Source organism: Cygnus olor, chromosome 1, assembly GCF_009769625.2.
Source record: "Cygnus olor isolate bCygOlo1 chromosome 1, bCygOlo1.pri.v2, whole genome shotgun sequence".
Classification (NCBI taxonomy): Eukaryota; Metazoa; Chordata; class Aves; order Anseriformes; family Anatidae; genus Cygnus; species Cygnus olor.
Window position 1 is genome coordinate 32,778,548 of NC_049169.1, and position 20,541 is coordinate 32,799,088.

At 41.0% G+C, this 20,541-nt stretch overlaps 1 protein-coding gene across 1 annotated transcript in view; it reads right to left on the reverse strand.

Annotated features, from left to right (window-relative positions):
* Window positions 1-20,541, reverse strand: part of NELL2 (neural EGFL like 2) — a 148,290-nt gene that overhangs the window by 123,196 nt on the left and 4,553 nt on the right. The window contains exon 3 of the mRNA XM_040551661.1: window positions 1,836-1,986. Within this exon, the coding sequence (XP_040407595.1) occupies window positions 1,836-1,986 (151 nt within the window). The remainder of the gene's footprint in view (window positions 1-1,835; window positions 1,987-20,541) is intronic.

The window sequence follows — 20,541 nt, forward strand, 5'->3', positions numbered from 1 at the left end:
CCCAGAACACAGACCAAAAGCACTCATCCAGTACACTGTGAACTGAAATCTTCCTTGTTGCACTTGAGATCTGGTTTAACACTAGAAGCAATTTCTCCACTAGTCCTGGAGCACACTACAGAAGAAGGATGGCAGAAGAGAAGTCCCCTGTTGTTGATATCATAGAAGGAAATCTGAGCGATGGAACATGTGTACTGTCTTTTATCCCCGTCCAGGCACACAGAGCCATCAGTCACCAGTTTGGGGCCCATAAACTACAACAAATAAAAGGCAAGAATTTTCCCTTGCAGCAGCATGCATTTTCTGGGTGGCACTCTGAGTCCATAACTTATCAACAACACCGAGTACCAGTCACAGCTAAAAGTCTCTTGCCTTCTCTCAGAAGGACAATTGTTACTCGCTTTTCCAAACTCATCTAGTGTTTCACATTGGGGAAATCTTTTCCACCTCTGCAGGTGGTTTTGACACATAAAAGTTTCATCTTCATTTTGAAATTTCAACTCTAGTTGTGTTGGTCCTATCAGCAGCACAACCAGCCCACGCTCTTCCTATAAATGTAGAAACAAGCTTAGTTAGGGCACAGCTGGCCCTGCAGACTGGTTTCCTCATTGTGCCAGAATAACATTGTCCATCTGGGATGATTTCCACCTATGGTGGTACAATCTGAATTAGAAACTCAATTTTCACAGCTGCCCAGTTCTGCCCATTGCACACTGCTCACTCTTGCAGACTAGACATAGGTAACAATTAACAGAGAAGCCACTTGGTGCTTTGATATAACTTCAAAAAACATTGTGCAAGAGGCATTCAAACACCCCCTTGCAATGGTAAAGATGCTTTATAAGATTGGCATAATGACCCTTAGGAATGTTTTCCTTTTATTTCCTTCCACTCTCCCTCCCCCTCTTTTTTTAAACAGGTGAATTGCAGAAAGTGGGGCCTCTGGGAAATAAAATACAACTGGACCACCTTCCAGCACAAAATAATTGATGCCACACCTGATAATGAAACTTGCAACACTTTTGTAAAAGCAACAGGTATTTTGCTTTGCTTGAACATCCATCTTTACCTTATTTTTTTTTCTACCTTGCAGTGAGACTGACAAGAAAGAATTAGTGGGATTATACACAGGAAAAAAAAGTAAAAAAGAACTCTGAACATAAAGCAGATGTCTGTTGTTGGTACTGATGACTGCTTAGAAAGCACACATTTTAAAACTCCTTTTTACTCTGTCACAGAATCATAGGGAGGTTATTTTTATTAGCCATTACTGAGACAGAAATATAAAGAATATCTTATTCCTCTAGCAGTTGTTATCCTCTCAAAGAAACAATCCTCAAATGCTCAGTGTCATTTACTTTAGTTATTTAAGGCTGACAGCATTCTGAGTTAAGTGCTCTGCCGTTCGTTGTAGGTGTAAGCCAATAACTGGAGGATCTTTTTCTCTATTTTTTTTAACTGCCCACAGTGTTAAAAACTAACTGGTGAAGAAGCAAATGTATAAAGCCAAGCTTTGCAAATCAGTGTGGCTCTACAGATGTGACAGCTTCACACCAACTGTAAGGACCAGATGCTCAGCTGTGACCAGCAAGAGAAAAATGGCTTTTCATGCCCTTAGTGGCAAGAGACATTTGAAGAGTGACAGCTGCTTCACTTTCCCTTGACAGATTTGGACTTGTGAATTTTTATGCATCCTCACAATATGCCTACCCATACACTACATATATATTTGCAGATGACCTGTTACACAACAGTATTGCCATAATTTATGTTCAATTTTTCACTGCATGAATACATATACTTTAATTAGATGGCATACAGGTAGTGGTACTTACCTGTGATCTAAATGATGAATAGAGAGAATAACCCCTGAATTTAAATGGGCTTGTTTTAAGGTCACCAGGATTGTGAATTCATATTTATTTCTCAACTTCTGAAAAAAGATTTCAGCTGTTTCTGGAGATGCCTTTACACTTCTTGAAGTGTCTAAAAGAAAATGCAGAAAAACACTCAGTATAAAATATTACTTTACTTTACAAATTCAAATCAAAGAGTTTACAAAATAACGAACTACATCTGAGTAGCACAATGAACAGAGAGGCAAAAACAGGGATAAAAGTGTTTAAAACACTAACTGTTACATGAAGTGAGAGCCATTGCACAAAAGAAACACGTTTTCTAGGACACTCATTCTGTTCTGGGTGGGGGGATTCAGGTTTTTTTTGTTGTTTTGTTTGTTTTTTTTTAAGTGAGGGTCATGACTTTTACTTTCTCTATGGATGGCCAGATGGTACCTTGATATCTCATCCAAAATATGGACTCATTAGGAAACAAGCACAGACAGATAACACTGGATATGAGGCTAATCTGTGAAGCATGACCTGAGCTTCTTTTTTATGACTTCTACAAAAATGTTATGCTTAATAGCTATGCACAAGTATTTTTTTAATTAAAAAAAAAAAACAGTTTCTCATTAGGGACAATCTACTCAGTTTTAAGTAATAGTTATAAATGAACTTAAAACCTCACCAGTTTTCCAAATATAGTCTTGCTAATTAATCATTATATACTCCAGTTGTGCAGCATGTTGCTGCTTCTTTGTACAGGATGTCAAGAACAGTTGTTAGAGTAATTGCACACACACAAAAAAGATTTTCTTTTAAAAAAGATTTTCTTTTAAAAGCCCACACATAATCTGAAGACTGAAGCAATGCTTCTGCTGAATTCACATAGTTCTATGTGAACACACACATAGAAAATAAAAAGGCTCAACCTTAAGCCCCCTGGAGAGATAATTTACACAATAAGATGTTAAAATGCTAGAAAAACAATTCCCAAGGTTTTTCATAATATATATACTAAGAAAAAAAAACTTAATATATGTTTTTAATGCATAAAATCATTTCATTAGAGTGTGTAATCAACTGTGCAAAAACTAAATCAATTCACAAGCTTCTTGTCATTACAATTTAAACATCCTGCTCTAAGTCAGGGGCACTAATTCAGGGACAGAAGCAGCAGAAGAGCTAACTGCAGCAGAAATGCTGATTTTCTGTTGGCAGCACCGAAGATGAGCTCCAGTTTACACTGCTGTTCCAAGAAAGTGGTTTACATTGCAAGGGGTAACTACAAAAATACTACTGTGTACTAACAGCAAACATTTTAATGTGATTTGTGAAACAAAAATTTTAATGTGTTTAAGAAATATAACAATCTGCACAACCCAAAAGTCCTAACCAGACTCCTGTACAGTGAGCTGAATTTAACTCATTTTTCTTCACAAAGGGGAATTAAAAAAAAAAAAAAAAAAAAAAAAGATCTTTGAAACTTCCTATCTTTTCTACCGCGGATTGCATAACTCTCTCACTGAAGCAGACATCCATGGTATTTTAATGGAACTCTTAATAAATCATAAAGCAACTCAAATACAATTACATCAAAGCATTCATTTTTAGCCAAGGGACACTAACAGAGTGGAATGACATAGGTTTGCATGCTGGAAGATAGTTTAACTGCATTAACTATTTCCAGCAACATAAACAATCTATTCCCAGCAGGCAGAGCACAGGAAGGACACAGAACGAACATATTCTCTAATCACGATCACAAGCTCCTCGTGCACTGCAGCTCTTATCAGCAGCTTTCCTATCAAGATACAGAAGAATACATGAAAATGAAGATATTAAACCCACATAGAAGCCTACAGAGCCAAATTCTTAGGTATAAAGCACATCCTCCAGCCAAGTTGGCAATCGGGGGAGCTGGGTTTCTCATCTTCAAAAGCCCAGACAATATCCTTTTCTTTTGCAGGTTCATTATCATTAGAGCTTTTACACAGTCTGGTTTGGGGCCCACAAACACGTTACATGTTTACACTCAAACTAGAATAATCTCATTTTGACTAATGACAGAAGATGTGACCAGGTATAATAAAACTATATTTATGCGTTTGTGTGCATAGTCAAGAGGCTCTGCCCTGAGGAGCAGAGCTCACCTGCCTGAAGGGCTTGCAGTCTCAGAAGTCTCTGTCAGGATGAGCAGTGCAATTTAAAGTAAATAACAGCAGCAGAACAAAATCCAAAACAAGCTGGGACCACTGGAATGTGTGAAACCTTCTTGCTTACATCTTAATCACTGTTACTGCACTGTAACAATGCTCTTGTCCCTCTAACGACCTCATATTTCTCTTAAAGTTCCTTGCTGGAGATATTTTGCTCAATTTCAGAAGCTGACTGAAACCAAGCCTATAGAGTATACCCCATGAAAACCCAATATTTGTTCAGCCACATTAATTCAGGCTGATTCCCCTTCACCTACAACATTGCAAGCATTACTAAGAGGAACGGGAAGGGTGGAGGAAAAGGGCTATGAAGATGATTTCTACATCATCACCTCCCTATCAGTTAGAGCTGATAAAATACCCAGCCATATGGACGTGACAGTGAAGAAGCTGCACAGGGCCTTCATTCAGCATTTTGTGTCAGGTCACATAAGTCATACTCTATTTTAGAAAGTGAGCACACAGGAACCTATAGAGGCAATAAGGTACTGATTAGATACAATCAGTTTCCACGCTTGTGTATTGGAGTTGGACACACAACATTTATGGTTTTCCATTGCAGTAGGAGGTATATGAGTTTGATAGGAATACAGGGACAAAGGAAGAGGAGGGGAGAGGAAGAAGGCTAGAGGAAAAAAGTCAAACAAGACAAAGTCACATCAGAACTGCGTGAAATAGCAGAATCTGGATTTTCCCTGTGCAGTTCTGAATCCTAGAAGATGCTAAGGTGCCTCTCCGCCCCAGTTACACTCTGGTTTATCCCTATGCATCATTCCTAATTTTGACTTCCACACCCTACCAGTGCAAGTCTTGAATGCTCTATGCTGGAAGTGGCCCACAGGACTATGCTTGTTTAACAAAAATAAAATCCATAACCTTTAAATTAGAAAGAAATATTAATTTCCACCAAATCCAAATTATATTCTCAGTAGCAACAGATGAAAGAAAGTATATGTATAATACAGGTACCAGTACACAAGGCCAGTTCCATTCGCACATAAATGATTATCTCCCTCCCATACACACACTTTATTCTAATTGGAGTTACTGGGAATGCAAACACTTTACTACAGACAGCCTGTGATAGCAAGGAAACAAACCCTAGCAGCCACGTGGAGCAGTACACAGCCTCCCTGCCCCTCATTACTACGCTGAGACAGACATGGGAAAAGCAGAGCTGCCTCTACACAGGCAGAGAGGAATCTTTTTGATGCCTACTCATGTCCCCTGTGAATCATTATCCTATCACTAGGCTGGACAAGAGTCTTCCATTCTTTTATTTCTATAAAACAATATCTGGGCACACTATACATCATGACCTTAGACTACCTTCTCAAAAAATAAAAAAATAAAAATATAAAAGCATCAAGACTTGATTAGATCATGCTGAAAGCCTATGTATTAAGATTATTGCCACATTACCTGATACAGTATTAAATTGCCAAAACACATGGCCATTCAGTCTTGGTATTGCAAATAGTTCATACTTACTGTACCAAACAGCTACACAGCTTTTTGAATTATTGCTACTCTGATGAAGTACAGCACCCTTTGCTCAGTGCAAGCACCAGGTGGATTTCTTAAAAAAAAGACCAGTGAAAGGTCCTTGATCCATCTTTTTACACTAACACAACGGTGCAAATCCCTCATTCCAATTACCTTTGAACACTAGCAGTAGTTGCTTGATAGATCACCAGCTGTGCTCAATAAATACTGATTCAGGATTGTTCTTGACATTTGGCTTCTGGAAATCATTTTAAGACTGAAGGAAAATACTTTACTGGAACTGGACTTCTTCCATAATAGCTTGGAAAATCAAACTGGTATATCTCAGTTAATAGTTTGTGGTTTCTCAAGAGTTACATAAAAACCTCATACTGTGAGCATTTTTAATACACGAAACCAACATCCTAAATCTTTTGATATTAGAGTGCAAAAAAATGGCAAAAACTATTAGTTTGAATGAGAAATTTTTCTCTAGCCATGTTACTTTTGTATCATTTTTGCATTCCTAGAATATTGCATATGTTTGGTTTGACTACACCACAACAACTCACAAATCCATAGCATTAACACTCTATTTTTAATTTCTAGAAGAGTGAGTGAAGTGAAAGAAACAGAAATCCAATCTCAAAGCATAACACATTGAATTAATTGGTAAATTTAGAGGTTATAGCATGAAAATGCCTTTAGATGGAATAATAATGCTCATTTGGTAACATCTAGAGCTGATGTAAGACGTGATTTAGCAAAACTACTGAAAACAACGCAATAAACTGGGGAAGAAGGCTGGGGAAAGGGAGAATTAATATGCAACATGCACATACCATGGTAGGCAATAATAATGATTTACAAAGTCAGCAGAACCGATCACCTGAGAATTAATTAGAGTTAATTCGGCTAAGTTTGCACACAGTAATTGAGGAGAGTTTACAGTCCTAGGAAGGATGCAGACAAGCAGTAGGAGGTGGTCGGTTTTCATCTGGGACAGCTAGTTGTGAGGTGATCAGCTGGCCACAGGCACAGAAAAACAAATCCTGTAAGATCTAGCATTGCAAAGCAGTCTGAATGCTCAGTGAAGGAAACCACTGACCACAGGACCTGAAGGAACTCTGCCAATCAAAGAAGCTTAGTGACTGCCTCTGCTCAGCATTTGCAACCGCAGTCTCATCTAGGAGGACATATTTTCCCTCTCACAGACAATCTGTACTCACAGCTTTTGCAAACACTGGAGCCATTCACTCCTGGAGGTGTTAAGCTTATACACTGTCATTTCAGTCATGCTCACGAGATGACTGCCCCATCCCTGGAAGTGTTCAAGGCCAGGCTGGATGGGGCTTTGGGCAACCTGGTCTGGTGGGAGGTGTGCCTGCCCATGGCAGGGGGGGTTGGAATTAGATGATCTTTAAGATCCCTTCCAAACCAAACCATCCTATGTTAATTACTACAGTATATCCAAGACAGTAAGTCTAACTTTCAACAGTACTCACTCCATAGCCCAAAGGCAGTACCACCAGTCTAAACTGAACACAGCAGAAAGAGGTGGAAGCTTTTAATTACTTCTCCTCGCCCCTGTGGTGACAACTGCATTCATGCAAATGCATGGGGAACCAGACTGGGCAACTGATCCAGCTATAACTAACCAACTTCCCCCGACTACCTAAAAGAGGTGTTGGAAGCAACCAGGAACAAGTTACTGGAGGTAAGCAGAAAGACTTCCACACAGACCTCCAGCAGTGTAACAGATTGCATAGTAAAAAGTCTACATTCAAATATGGTTTAGGACCAGCCATCCATTACAGATGTTTTCCAGCCCACATTAAAAACAAACAGTTATTAAATGGAATGGATAACTTGTCTTAGCATAGGGTGGGCTCTTCAGTTTCTGAAGTGCATCTAAAACTGAACATACAGGATGAACTGAATTATAAAACAAACTCCTGCAGAAGAGCCTTTGAAAGAGGCTTTCTAATTAATGGAGCTCCACAGTTTGCTTCATGTGCACATAATCAGCTTTTAATAGCCGCATCTATAAATCAATTCTACATCTGACTGTAGGTTTGCTGAACTACCCAAATTTAATTCTAGTGGTTTGTGAGAAAATGGAGAAGTGCTGCAGGCTAAAAACACTATCAAAATATAATAAAGCTAGCTCAATTTTGTTTCATTTTCCTACACTAGTTGGGATCAGTGTCACAAGCATAAATTCACATTGTGTCACTTTCCTTATTACATTTCTGGGCTAATCTTTCACTTAACTAGGGATTTCACAAAGTCTACAAAGGGCAACAATATCTCAGATTGTTTACCTTACGCTGTTCTTTATTTAAGTAACTGATGCAGACTAAGTTACTCTCAGAAAACGAGGCAGAATGTGAAGCTGGTCCCAAAGCAGAATCTTACAAGGTTGAAAGGGTACAGCAGGTTAAGTGGAGCACAGGGCATTCAAATCATGAGCTGCATTCCTGTAACAATGACTGTAATGAAAACTGAAGATAGAAAGAAGTAAAGCAATGTTTATTAGACCAAAACCCCACAATACAATGTTATAGTTTAGATACTTCAGTGGGAATGTTGATTGGGTTAGTTTGTGGGGGTTTTTTGTTTGTTTGTTGTTTGTTTTAATACATACCTGACTCTTTATTTGAACTGATAAAACATTTTGAGCTACCTTTCATAGAATCATAGAGTCATTACATTGGAAAAGACCCTTAAGAACAACACAATTTTCCTACAAGCTGTTCGTTCCTGCCTCCTGATAGGTTCCCAAGCGTTCAGAGAGAATAGCAAAACAGGAGCAGCTGCAGTCTTCCAAAACCACATGAACCTGATTTGGTTTCTGCCAAGCCCTAGGAAGGAGCTCTGCGGGAGTTTGGGAGGAGGTGCTGCAATCCTGTCCCAGCTTTGAAAGACTAAAAGACAGGGGGGTGAGCACTGACCCCGTAAGACTCCCACTGGGGCCATTCCCAAAGGAGGTGCATGGCACTGCCAGATTGTCAGGTCTGGGTGAACACTATGACTACGGTCTAATTGTATGTCAGGATCCAACCAGGTAAATATATAGAGACCTTTAAGCACCTTGGTGCTCCTATAAACTGGGTGCAACCTACTCTCAACAGCACAAAAACTCATGAATGGGGAGGGAGCAAGGACTCCAGTAAATATCCCAGGCTGAATGATCAGGGATCTTTCAGGGAATTTTGGGATACCCCACAGACTGCATCTGCCTGTGCAGTTAAGGCACCACACAGTTGATCACCATCTATGTGTCTTCCTTCTCATCTCCATTACAGAGATGGCTCAACACAGATAGAGGTAGGAAGAACTGCAATGGATGGGAAGGAGAAACAGAGGAGCAAAAAATGCACTTAAACAAATGACACAAAAAATCACTTGAAGCCAAATCATTACTTCAAAAAAAACAAGGGGAGAAAAGTCACAGCTCGTTCTTGCAGCATTTGGAGAGCTTTCCACTGCCTTTGCTTTGCAGTTGTCTCTATTGAATGTCAGCCACAGTTTTGGTGAGCCACCCAGCAAGGGCTTTCCTCCAGCTTCACACAAGCAGACCTACGTTACATATGCAAAGTCCCCCAAGTCACGATGGAGTGACACAAGAGACTTAGAAGGGCCTGTTTCTGAGCACACTTGTTTTTCTCCCAATTATACTGACTGTTCATACTGACAGCCTCAAAAAATATTAAACACATTACTTCTGGTCAAAACTCTGGCCCACCTACAAGCTACATACTTGTGTATTTAAAGCCTTTTCAGCACAGCTGAGAACATAAATCCACTGCAGGAAAAGATGGGGAAAAAAGTACTGAGAGCCTGGGCATGTATGCCTGAATGCAGCTGCAATGTTTCTGATCTGAAATAACCAAACCATTACTGAGCTTGTGTAATTGGGAGTTGTTTGTGCATTTACATAAGTAATCATGATTTCATTCAAAGAGCTTTGTTTGTAATGTTTTGTTCTCCATGGTCAAAGTCCCAAGGCAATTTTTGCTTGGTTTGTTAAGCTTGTTTGGTTTTGGTCTTGCTTTTTTTAAGCTAAAGAACAAAAAATCAACAAATACAAATGCATTTGCAAAATGCAATGAAAATGGAACAATTTCATATAGGAGAAAACCCTCCACAGATATGATAGAATGGGACAACTGGCTGGCAAAAGCCCTCAATCATTCTTGCTAGCTCCAGGCACTGACTTGGATGTCTCTTTAGGAAGAGTTTGCAAATACAAGACTGTCCGGGGCAAACTATGGTTGCAATATATCATGCATTCATTGTAAATTAACAATAATACCACCAAAAATCTGCTTCTGTCCAGGACCATTTTGCAGAAGAGATTATTCAATATTAGTTTGAGAGTGATTATACTTGGGATTAAGCCTCTGAATTTATGTACTAGCCACTTCCAGACACGGAAGACAAGGAAAGTCAAATGAAGCTGAATCTTTCTGTAATGCTGAGTTTACGTTCCCACAGCCTGACTGACTTCCCTGCTAAAACAGCCCTTGTGCACCTTGTGCATACACAAAACAGTTGTTCAGGTGCTACTGAAATACAATCAAGCTCTTTCAAACATGGCCAAACCCTGAGATAATCTTGGGATTTGGGCTATGAAACAATTCTTCATGGCACACACATACACAACTGGATCACACTGCACGGAATGGGGAAGGTATATCTTTCCTTCTACCCAGCCACCTACTACACGAGCAAAATCCAACTGCTTCTGTGAAGTTGTCATAAACAGAGCAGCTGCAAGGATGATTCCCCACCTTGATAATAACCAGGGAAATGTTTCAATGGCAGTGAGTCTTTGTGTGCCAGTAGCACAATGCAGACAACCACAGCACCTTTGCTTGGTTAGCAGATCCTTTCAACACAATGAAATAAATGCAGAGAGATCCAGTGGCTAAATTTACACCGTACAAAAATCCATTTGAGCAGCAGAACAACATATCAAAGTTCTCTTTGATCTCGGGCTTAATTTACCAGATCACAATGCTAGTACAATTAGATGTCTCTCACCCTCCCTTTGGCTATGGTCCCTTTGGAGGAGAGGAGAGGAGAGGAGAGGAGAGGAGAAGAGAGGAGCAGAGCAGAGCAGAGCAGAGCAGAGCAGAGCAGAGCAGAGCAAAGAGAAGAGAAGAGAAGAGAAGAGAAGAGAAGAGAAGAGAAGAGAAGAGAAGAGAAGGGAAAAGAGAAGGGAAAAGAGAAGAGAAAAGAGAAGAGGAGAAGAGAAGAGAAGAGAAGAGAAGAGAAGAGAAGAGAGAAGAAAGGAATTTTAACCCAGATTACAAGTTCAAGCAATTTGCTATAAGGCAAAGTAGCACAGCTGCAAGTCAGGTGCACTCTTCCAGACGTAGGGTCCATGTCTGAGGGTTTCATGACTTGGAGACTCAGTAGGCAAAATGTAAATAGGTAAATAAATACAGTAAAAGTTCTAGACAGAATCTTCAACAGCATATTTTTCAAACCTTTTGCAATGGATGAGAAACCTAACTGTAGGACAACCTGAATTTAAATGTATAGAGCTCCAGATAATAAATCTGTATTCTTAGCAGTACACTGAAACAACTGAATTGCTTAAAAAAACTATACAGATCCTACCATGCTAGATTGTTACTAAAACAATTCCCACCAAACTGCCAAAGAATATGTGAATGTGCACTTCTGAAAGGAATATAAGTAATGTGTGCATGAACACAGGGGGAAGCAACATAGAAAAGCATTATCAGGATTTTTTAAATGCATATATGATACAGAAAACCACTATTCCCTGCTCTCAAGCAATACTATCTCCTTTGGTGTAACTATGTCATCATGCAAGGTGCTATCACCAAGAGGTGCTATTCAGTGGGACCTATTACATGATAACAGTGACAAAGATGAAAGATGACTTCTGCTCATCATGGAAATTCTCGTAGGAAAAATAAAATGTGTGTTATACAGTATGTTCTGCCCCAGGTGCTTATTATTGTAATGTTTTCTGGTGACTTACAGTTTCTGGGTTATCAACTATAAGACGCAATAGCTTTTTGATTACTAGTTTTCCCTAGTCTATATTCCACCACTATTATCAATTTGTCTTTAAATTCTTGAAGACTCTTTGTATTTGCTCCCTTGTAGGTAATACTTTTAATGATGTTGTTTAGGTTTTTCAGGTCCAATACCACTATAAAACCTATTATGTTTGAAGAACACAGAAGTAGTGTAAAGTGGGATTTCTGTCTGGTTCTTCATTTAAAACAGGTTCCAGTTACATTTAAAAGACTGCAGTTAGTATAGCTTTATAAATATACATGTATATATACATGAACACACTCACGCCCCTTTAGGCACAATGTGGTTTTCTAGAAGGTTTGAGAATACCTTGAAACCTGTGGAGAAAATGAAGCCTGTCTTGTTTTCCTTGCTGCTGCCATCTGTGGCATATGCACCTAGTTATGCTTGGCTGCATACTGTCATATGAGCACAGTGTGTCAAACTGACCCAACAACAAACAAAAATATCACACCACACAATGCTGTTAACACTGGAACACATACTGAAGAGCACAAGAAAAATAATGTATCATCTTCCAGACCTACTGGTGCTAATAAAGGCATGATACACACGAAAACTGCTAAAAGACTGGATTTATTTCCACTCCCTAGTCATATAGCACGGGCAGAATTTTAAAAGTTATGCAGGCGATATCATGGGGGAAGGGACAGGAGGAGGAAGCAGGCTTGTTAGCCTTTTCCAAATGAAAAAGCAGATGAAGGAAGGTAAACAAAGTCAAATCAATTAAAACCAATAAAGTACAAACCAACAGCAATAACAAACCACAGAAGCAGATTATGCTGGATGTAGATCAAGCTGGATTACGTGACCTACCCTCCTCCCAGAAGCTATGACACAATTCAGGCTCCTCAAATGTATCATATCCCAGCAGAGAACTGGGTCACGCACTGACAGACTGTAAGAGACCAGCACCTTCCAGGGCACCTGTGGATTAGGATCGTGCTGGGTGCTTGTACATCTTCCTGTACAATACCTCCCAGCTCTCCTTCCTTGGCTCTCGCTGTGCCAGTGTCAGCAAGGCCTACTCACGGCCTCTGGCCCGCTCACTCCCTCGCAAAAGCTCCTTTTCCGTGACCTCTGTGCTGCTCCTGAGAACCCCCCACATGCAGCCTATGTGTCACAGGGCCTTTTAGGTTGGAAGGGACCTCTTGAGATCATCTAGCCCAACACCAAGCATGTGCAGATGCTGAGGGTTTAGCTTTTTTTCTGTATTAAGAATCTAATGGTTTCTCCCTCCTTGCAACAGCTGGGAGTGCTCATCCTAGCTTTCCCTAAGCTCTGGCTTTCTGGGTGTAATTGCTTTTGTAGTCACTTTACGATTCATTGCCTTTGGCTCACCAAACATCTAAGTGTCAAGGCTGAATTATTTTCATACAAGGCAATGGTTAAGCTTAAGAAAGCATTAATGTGAGATCAGTCTTTATTCCCAGATGAACACAATGATGTGATCTACATGAAAGACTGACTTCTGACACAGAAGAACGGTCAACAGTCAGCAACTTGGGGAAATCCAAAAACCCAGACCTTCGTCTCAGTAACAAAGCCAGCAAGGCATGCAAGGCGGGGGGGGAGGCCACCATGGAAAAAAAATTATCTCAAGCATGCCAGATGTATCTAACACTGTTGCTAGCCCCAGGCCTCTGGTAGTGGCCTGAGCAAACAGCAGTAGATGGGAAGAGAAGTCAGGAGACTGAATCATAAGGGGAATTCAGGTTCCAGCAGAAATAAGGGGGAAGTGCCAGTGGGCAAGGGGACACAGATGAGGAGAGAAGAAAGGCACCCAAGCCATCACCTTAGTGGCATTCTCAGAAAATCACTACTAACCTAATAACTGCTTTGATGCCAGGTGAAGAAAAGCTTAGAAGGATTCGGAACTGTGGATACCAAGGAATACCATACACACAGCTCAGCTATGGGCAGGGCAGGCAAACAGAAAGTACATGAGGGACCCAAGCTACAGTTCCCAGAGGTCCCAAGGAAGCTGAGGAGGCTCAGAGTTCATCTGAACTCCTGCAATAAATTTCCTTTTAAATCAGGTATTAATGGAATCCTATGGATGTGCTAGCCCCAGTGAATCAGGTACGTTTTACCCACATGCACAATTTATAAGCTTGGATGAGTTAAAATCACAAATGCTTCCAAATGCTGATTTCCTCACTCTTGTTGGCTTGTTTCATCCAAGTAGCATTAAAATATACTCAAGTGCACCAAAGTACAGTTTTAGGGAGAAATCAAAGGCACCAGCTTGATTTTAATGAGTATTAGGCGTTGGATACCCTGTTGTGTCTTAAAATCTGTCCATCAACATCCCAGATTTCCAGAGTTCAGAAAAATTTACAGGGTAATCCACTCTGCCCTTGGCATATGAACTGGAAGTAACAAAATTACTACAACATAGCTAATTACTCTTTCCTTGACCTCTTTGAATACTAAATAAGTCCTTCATTCTAAACCTCTGGGAATCTTCTAATAGCAGACACTTATCATAAAACACTTCTGTCATTGCTTGGACAAGCTGTACGTTTTCAGTTCTTTCAAAATCTTTCTTTCTAAGCTAGTCCTTTTCACTGTATAATCGGGTTTGCTGTTCTTCTCTTCACTCCCTGCAATTCACTGATATTTTCTGAAATAGAGAAACCCAGAATGAATGCAATACCCCAGACAATCTCTGTTTAAAAAAAAAAAAAAAAGTGAGCTCCCATGCTTTGCTTACATTTGAAATGCTAACAGATTTTCCTCAAGTTTATCCCACCTTGAATGGGTGCTGAACAAAGCTAGGGACAGTTTCAAGCTAAAGGGAATGAGCCAGTGTGACAGGAAGTTTTCTGAGTATCTTTGGAACAGCCATGGCCCAATACGGGAATGCATGTTCAGGGAGGTATTAAAGCACAGATTATTGACCTCCAAACCACAAAAGTTCCTTTGGAACCTTTCTGGATCATTATTCAGCTGTGTTTATAGACTACTAGACTTTAGAGACAGCTAGACTTCCAGCCATGGGGTCAAGGCTAGCGCATCTCTTCCCAGTGACTCTTTTCAAAGAATAAACGACATGGACATTACCATCCTCTAATTATCCTTACACAAGCATTTGTGCTGATGAAACTGTCTAAATGTTCCTCTAACAAGAGAATAACTCTAAAAGTAACAAAGAGAACAACTCTAAAAGTGGAGGTCTTTTTCTTATTATACTCCCTCTATGTTTTTAGAGAAGGAAATTGCCACTTAAATTCCACTAAAAGAGTTCTCAGTTATGGATCACTAGCAATATTGATTGTAATGGTTCCTTTGGAAACATTACAGTCTATCGTAGCAATGTTGTTGCTGCTGCAAATATGTTAATCAGCTGAAACCCTTTTGAACACTGTCTTCAGAATTCTCTTTCAGTCATCTCATTTATACCATGCCCACTGCTTTAGCACCTTCCAGCGGCACACAGAGATGTGAATGGCATCTCCCAAGACAGCACAACACAAAAGTCAGTTTTCTAAGCTCTTATTTCTCCCTGAAGTCATCAGGATAACACACACAAAAGTATGCACCAAGAAGAGAAAAATAAACAAAAATTGCTTATCTAAATAATGAAAAAAAATGCTGTTAAATTCTTGCATGATGAAAATGGCTACAGCATTCTTTTTTCCACCTAAATATGGCTTTAAAAAAAGGGGGGAAGGGGGAATCTCCCTGAATGGGATCGTAAAATATTTTTGCAACAAAATTAAGTTTTTTAAGTCCAGTGCCAGCTACCTGAAATAACTGAATAAACATTCATAAGGGGTATTTATCATGGTAAACAATGCACAACCAGGAAAATAAATAAATAAATAAATACGGTAGTACCCTTTCTTATCACATTTCTTCCCAGATTTTCCCAAGAATAAATCTTTTGGGTAACACAGAAATGGATAAATCAGTATTTCTTAAACACTGAGACAAAACGTAGAGAGTTTCAGCCAAAACAGATGGAGAGAAGAAAAAAAAAAAAGCAGTAAAAAATAATTTTTCACCCCCTAATTCTTTCCCCCCACACTCAGCTCTGCCTTAGAAGTTAAGGTGGGAGAACATAGCTGCTTTGTGGATATGCACCTTGGCGTGCAGCCAAACAAGACACAATATGGGGAACTGAAGAGTAAAGCACAGTTTCCCATGACAGCTATATATAATCTCCTGCTCTCATCCTCTGGTTTTAAATAACTTACGAGCTCAGCTGTGGCTCCCTGAAGATGCACTAGAAGCAGGGAAGTTAACCATTTGCAGAGGTATTTTTTCAAGGCTGCACCCAGACGCACTGGAGAGCACAGACTAGGTGAACGCAAGCCATAGGTGGACTGTAGGAAACCTAATTCCCAGATCTTATAAGGGAACAGCCTGGTTGTGTCAAAATGAGAGGAGGAAACAGACTATGAGATTGATCAACATGAAGGAATGTATAGGAAATGCTGCTCTCCTCTCCAAAACCTCACTAGAGAATGAACTGTGCTGCAGTGGGGCAAAAAAAAATAAAAATAACTTTAACCTAGCTACTTCATGACAACAGAACTGTCACAGCAAGGTAGTTACGTAAGGGCAGCAAGACCTCATTCTCCCACATCACTGCCCCTTGCTAACACAATCCTCCTCCAGCAGTATGGAAGGATGTCCTCGACAGCTGCCTGTAGGCCTCTGCCCCTGCTCTCATGACACACGTGCTTCAAGGTGCTGGGTTCTCTACCACATGCAAGACAGATGCCATTGTGCTGTCAGTGTCACCTCTGTCACCGGCTGAGACCACTGCACCCTGCTGCACTGCAGGAGGGACTGCCTGTTGAGGGCTTGGCTGTTCCCAATGGACTGCTGATGGGGACGTAGCCATGGAGGAAGCTCCCTTCAGCCTCCACTCCTCCGACCATCCTCCCCTTCTCTGGGAGGAGAAGGCTCTGCCCCACTGCAGCACAAGGATGCCCTCTTTTTCCTTCCATATATGCCCCAGAGCTGCACACCAGGCTCATCTTCGGCTTTCAAACACACTCAGTGCCCTAAGATGGCACTAGCTTCAACAAGGGGTTTGTTCTTATGTTATATTAGAAGAGGCCTGACTGTAGATGTAGGAACATGCATGTGCAGTTCTACTTGTTATTAATCAGCATGAATCGTTCTGAGCAATACTGAATGTCTAAACAGAGTGGGGTAATTTGAATTAACCTGAGCAACCAGACTATCATAGAAAATACAAAGTTTTAGACAATCAACAGTGTCCAAATAGGAATCGGAGCCCCAAAGACCTCAAATGGTTGCAGATATTAGAAGCAACCTGTCTGTGAAAAGCACCAGAAAACATGGCAAAATAGGGCATTCCCCCAGCTGGTGTCAAACCCCCACAGATGAATAAATGCAGGGACTCATCTACTTGCAAAGGTTGAAGTAGCAGAGGTGGGAGGCTTTAGCTGTCCCATTAAGCCCATGCAAATGCTGTCTGGCACTGTCTCCCCACGGGATCTGAGCAGGCAAGACATGGTGCCTATTTCAGCACGTGTTTCTCTTCCCAAGCTGTAGCTTCTTCCAGAATCTATGCTCTTCAGAAGTTACCAGACCAAATTCTGCCCAAAGTCCATACCAAGACACATAGCACAAGACGAGTACATTTAAAAAAAAAAAAAAAAAGGCTGTGGAAGGAATATCTAATTTCACCTATTTCATTTCCCTCTCCCCAAAAAGCCCCCTGTAGAAAAACAAATAATAAAGGGAAAAAAAAAAAAAAAGGTTTTATATAGAATATCTTTTCCTTGCAATGAACAATGACATCATTTTTAGAGCCATAGTTAAAGTAGTTTTACTGCTCTACACTCAGACCTTTACAACACTTTTATGCCCAGTATACATTCTCAGTGACATTATTTACTTAAAACTTTCAGCATTAAAACAGTTACAGCCCCTGAGTGCTACAGGCTGTTTCTGTCATTTCTTAACAAAATTTGTATCAGCTATGCACTACTGACTATGCATAGGGATTGCAAGCTCCTCTCCAGAAACCTGAATGTGGAGTATATCAGGTCTCCATTCACAACCCATTTCTCCGCTCCAGTCTATGCTGCTCTTCAGTGTCTCATCACACAGTCTGTACGTATGGCAACCCTGGCTATACGTACAGACTGGACTACAAGACACTGGAGAGCAACCCAGCAGAGAAAGAACTGGGGGTTGTGGTTTGATAGCGAGCTGAATATGAGCCAGCAGTGTGCCCTGGCAGCCAGGAGGGCCAACCGTATCCTGGGTGCATCAAGCACCGGCATTGCTAGTCAGTCGAGGGAAGTGATTTTCCCGCTCCACTCTGCGCTGGTGCAGCCTCACCTCAAGTACTGTGTGCAGTTCTGGGCACCACAGTACAAAAAGGACATTAAACTGTTAGAGAGTGTCCAGAGGAGGGTGACGAAGATGCCTAGAGGCAAAGACGTATGAGGAGCAGCTGAGGTCACTTGGCCTGTTCAGCCTGGAAAAGAGGAGGCTGAGGGGAGACCTCATCACAGTCTACAGCTTCCTCCATGAGAAAGGAGCGGCGGGGAAGGCGCTGATCTATTCTCTTCAGTCACCAGTGATAGGACCCACGGGAATGGTGTCAAGCTGAGGCAGGGAGGTTTAAGATAGACATCAGGAAGAGGTTCTTCACTGAGAGGGTGGTCACACACTGGAACAGGCTCCCCAGGGAAGTAGTCACAGCACCAAGCCTGTGGGAGTTTAAGAAGCGTTTGCACTGTGCACTTAGTCACATGGTCTGAATTTTGGGTAGACTGTGTGGTGCCAGGAGTTGGACTCAATAATTCTTGTGGGTCCCCTCCAACTCAGTATATTCTATGATTCTATGAGTCTATTACTACAAGCACCAATCACAAGTCATCCCACTGAAGTTTTTGTTCTTCCCATAACCTCTCCCACCTTCTGCTTTACAGATAAGTCAGCACAGCCGTATCCAGTGCACAGTGATAGTGGGTATATTTATGATTACTCAGCAGTAAAGAAAGCGTGTGGCTATGCAGTGGCTAAGTACATGACAGCTCTGCCTAAGCTGGGTACCAAGAGACACGGTTTAGTGATTGGACTTGGTAGATCAGGTTGATGGTTGGAGCTGATGATCCGGAAGGTCTTTTCCAACCTAAATGACTCCATGATTCTCATGTGTGGTAACTCAGCATGGTTTAGGATGGGTATTGCATGCAGGATTTTCACATACTGCCTCCTCCTTTTTTTGGGCAGGCTCTTCCAGCAGCAATGCTTCCCAAACACCTCCTCTTGCTAATACTGCTGAGAGGAGGAGGCTATGAGCATTCTGCTCTTACTTCTGGAGCAAGAGGGTGCCTTGCAGCAGCAGTCCCCACTCTGCAGCTTGCTCTTCCAGGGCTCTCCCCAAACACCAATCCCAGCTCCACAGCAACACAGATCACACTGGCAGTGCCATACTGCAATAGTTACTGCTTGTACAGCAGCCAAAAAAGGGGCAGAGGTGTCTCAGTCACATGCAAAAGGTGGAAGGAGAAAGAGGACAGCGGTGGGAAAGCTCACCCAGTTGTTCTAGCTATGCCAAAATCCAGATGCATCTGCAGCTACCAAGTTTTCCTAGAATACTTGCTTACACTAGACATTTCTATCATTGAAAGAAAGTCCAGTACTTGCTAAAACAAAAATGATTATTTCAGTCTCTCCAAACTAAGGGAGAAGAGGCTTTCTTTGTCTCTTTGAAACATTCTGGGAATTTTAGTTACCTAGAAATGATTTTCATGCTGGAGGTCCCACACTTTAAGGATTTGATGACTGAAAGAGAAACCAGATTCTCTAAGACAAAAAAGCTGCAGACAGGTATTCGCTCTGCAGTCAGCCTGCCAGTTGGCAACATTAGCATTCCCTCCCCCAGCTCCGTTCCTGCTCCTCTTAGAGCAGATTTGGGTCTCTAGGACAGCTGGAGAAAGGTTTTATTTATTTATTTTTAAACAGGAATCTCTAATCCATGTTACTGCAGTCAGCCCCGGTTAGCTCCTGAAACTGGCTAACTTTGCCATCAGCAGATTATGGGATGCTCATATGATCTCTTGCATTGGAAAAGTTGTGGGGGACGGTAACCTCTAGCTCCTGGACAGTGACAAGCAGCTGGAAACAGTAATATTTTCAGCAGGCTCAGCTGGAACTAGAAGAGAGCATCTGTCCATGGTTCCAGTGGCAGGTGGCAAGGAAAAAAGCATGTGTGAAGTGCATAGCTAACCTAAACCTTATTTCTGTAACAAGAGAAAGTTACTCACAGCTAGTTTAAAGCTTTATTTTTAGCTCCTTTATTTAGTAACATTCATACATATCACAGCCCAAAGAACATAGTACTTTCCAGATAGATGAGATGTGTGTATGTAGTTATATTTTATATTGTTTTGCTTGCATTTTTAAATAATGGGCTAATGATCCAATCACACAGCAATAAGCAATGAATTATTTACAGCAAGAGATGTATTTTAGGGTTGTTCTCCCCCTCCTCCCCACACGCATTCTGTGCCAGTAAGACCCAGTTCAAAAAAACAGTAGCACTAAGTCCTTTTCATTGCATCACACAGACATTAAAGTCATTTCTTTGGTGTTTTAAAGCGTATTCCTCCCCACCCCCCCCAACCCCCCCCATAACCTACAATACACTGCCTCAAGAACTGTTCCTCCTCATCAAGAATAGCTGAATATTGCTTATGAACATATGTAACTTTTATAATACCCTAACCAGTAAAGAAAAAACTCATTCCAAGGGAGTTCCAAGTTATGTATTCAGATATACAAGCTGCCATATTTTTGACAGTCATGCCCTTTTTATGTTTTCCTTAAATAAACGTTCCCGTCTGTAACCACCCAACTGCAGTGTTCTGACCACCTTTTATTCTCCTCTTTGAGGAACACATACACCTTTT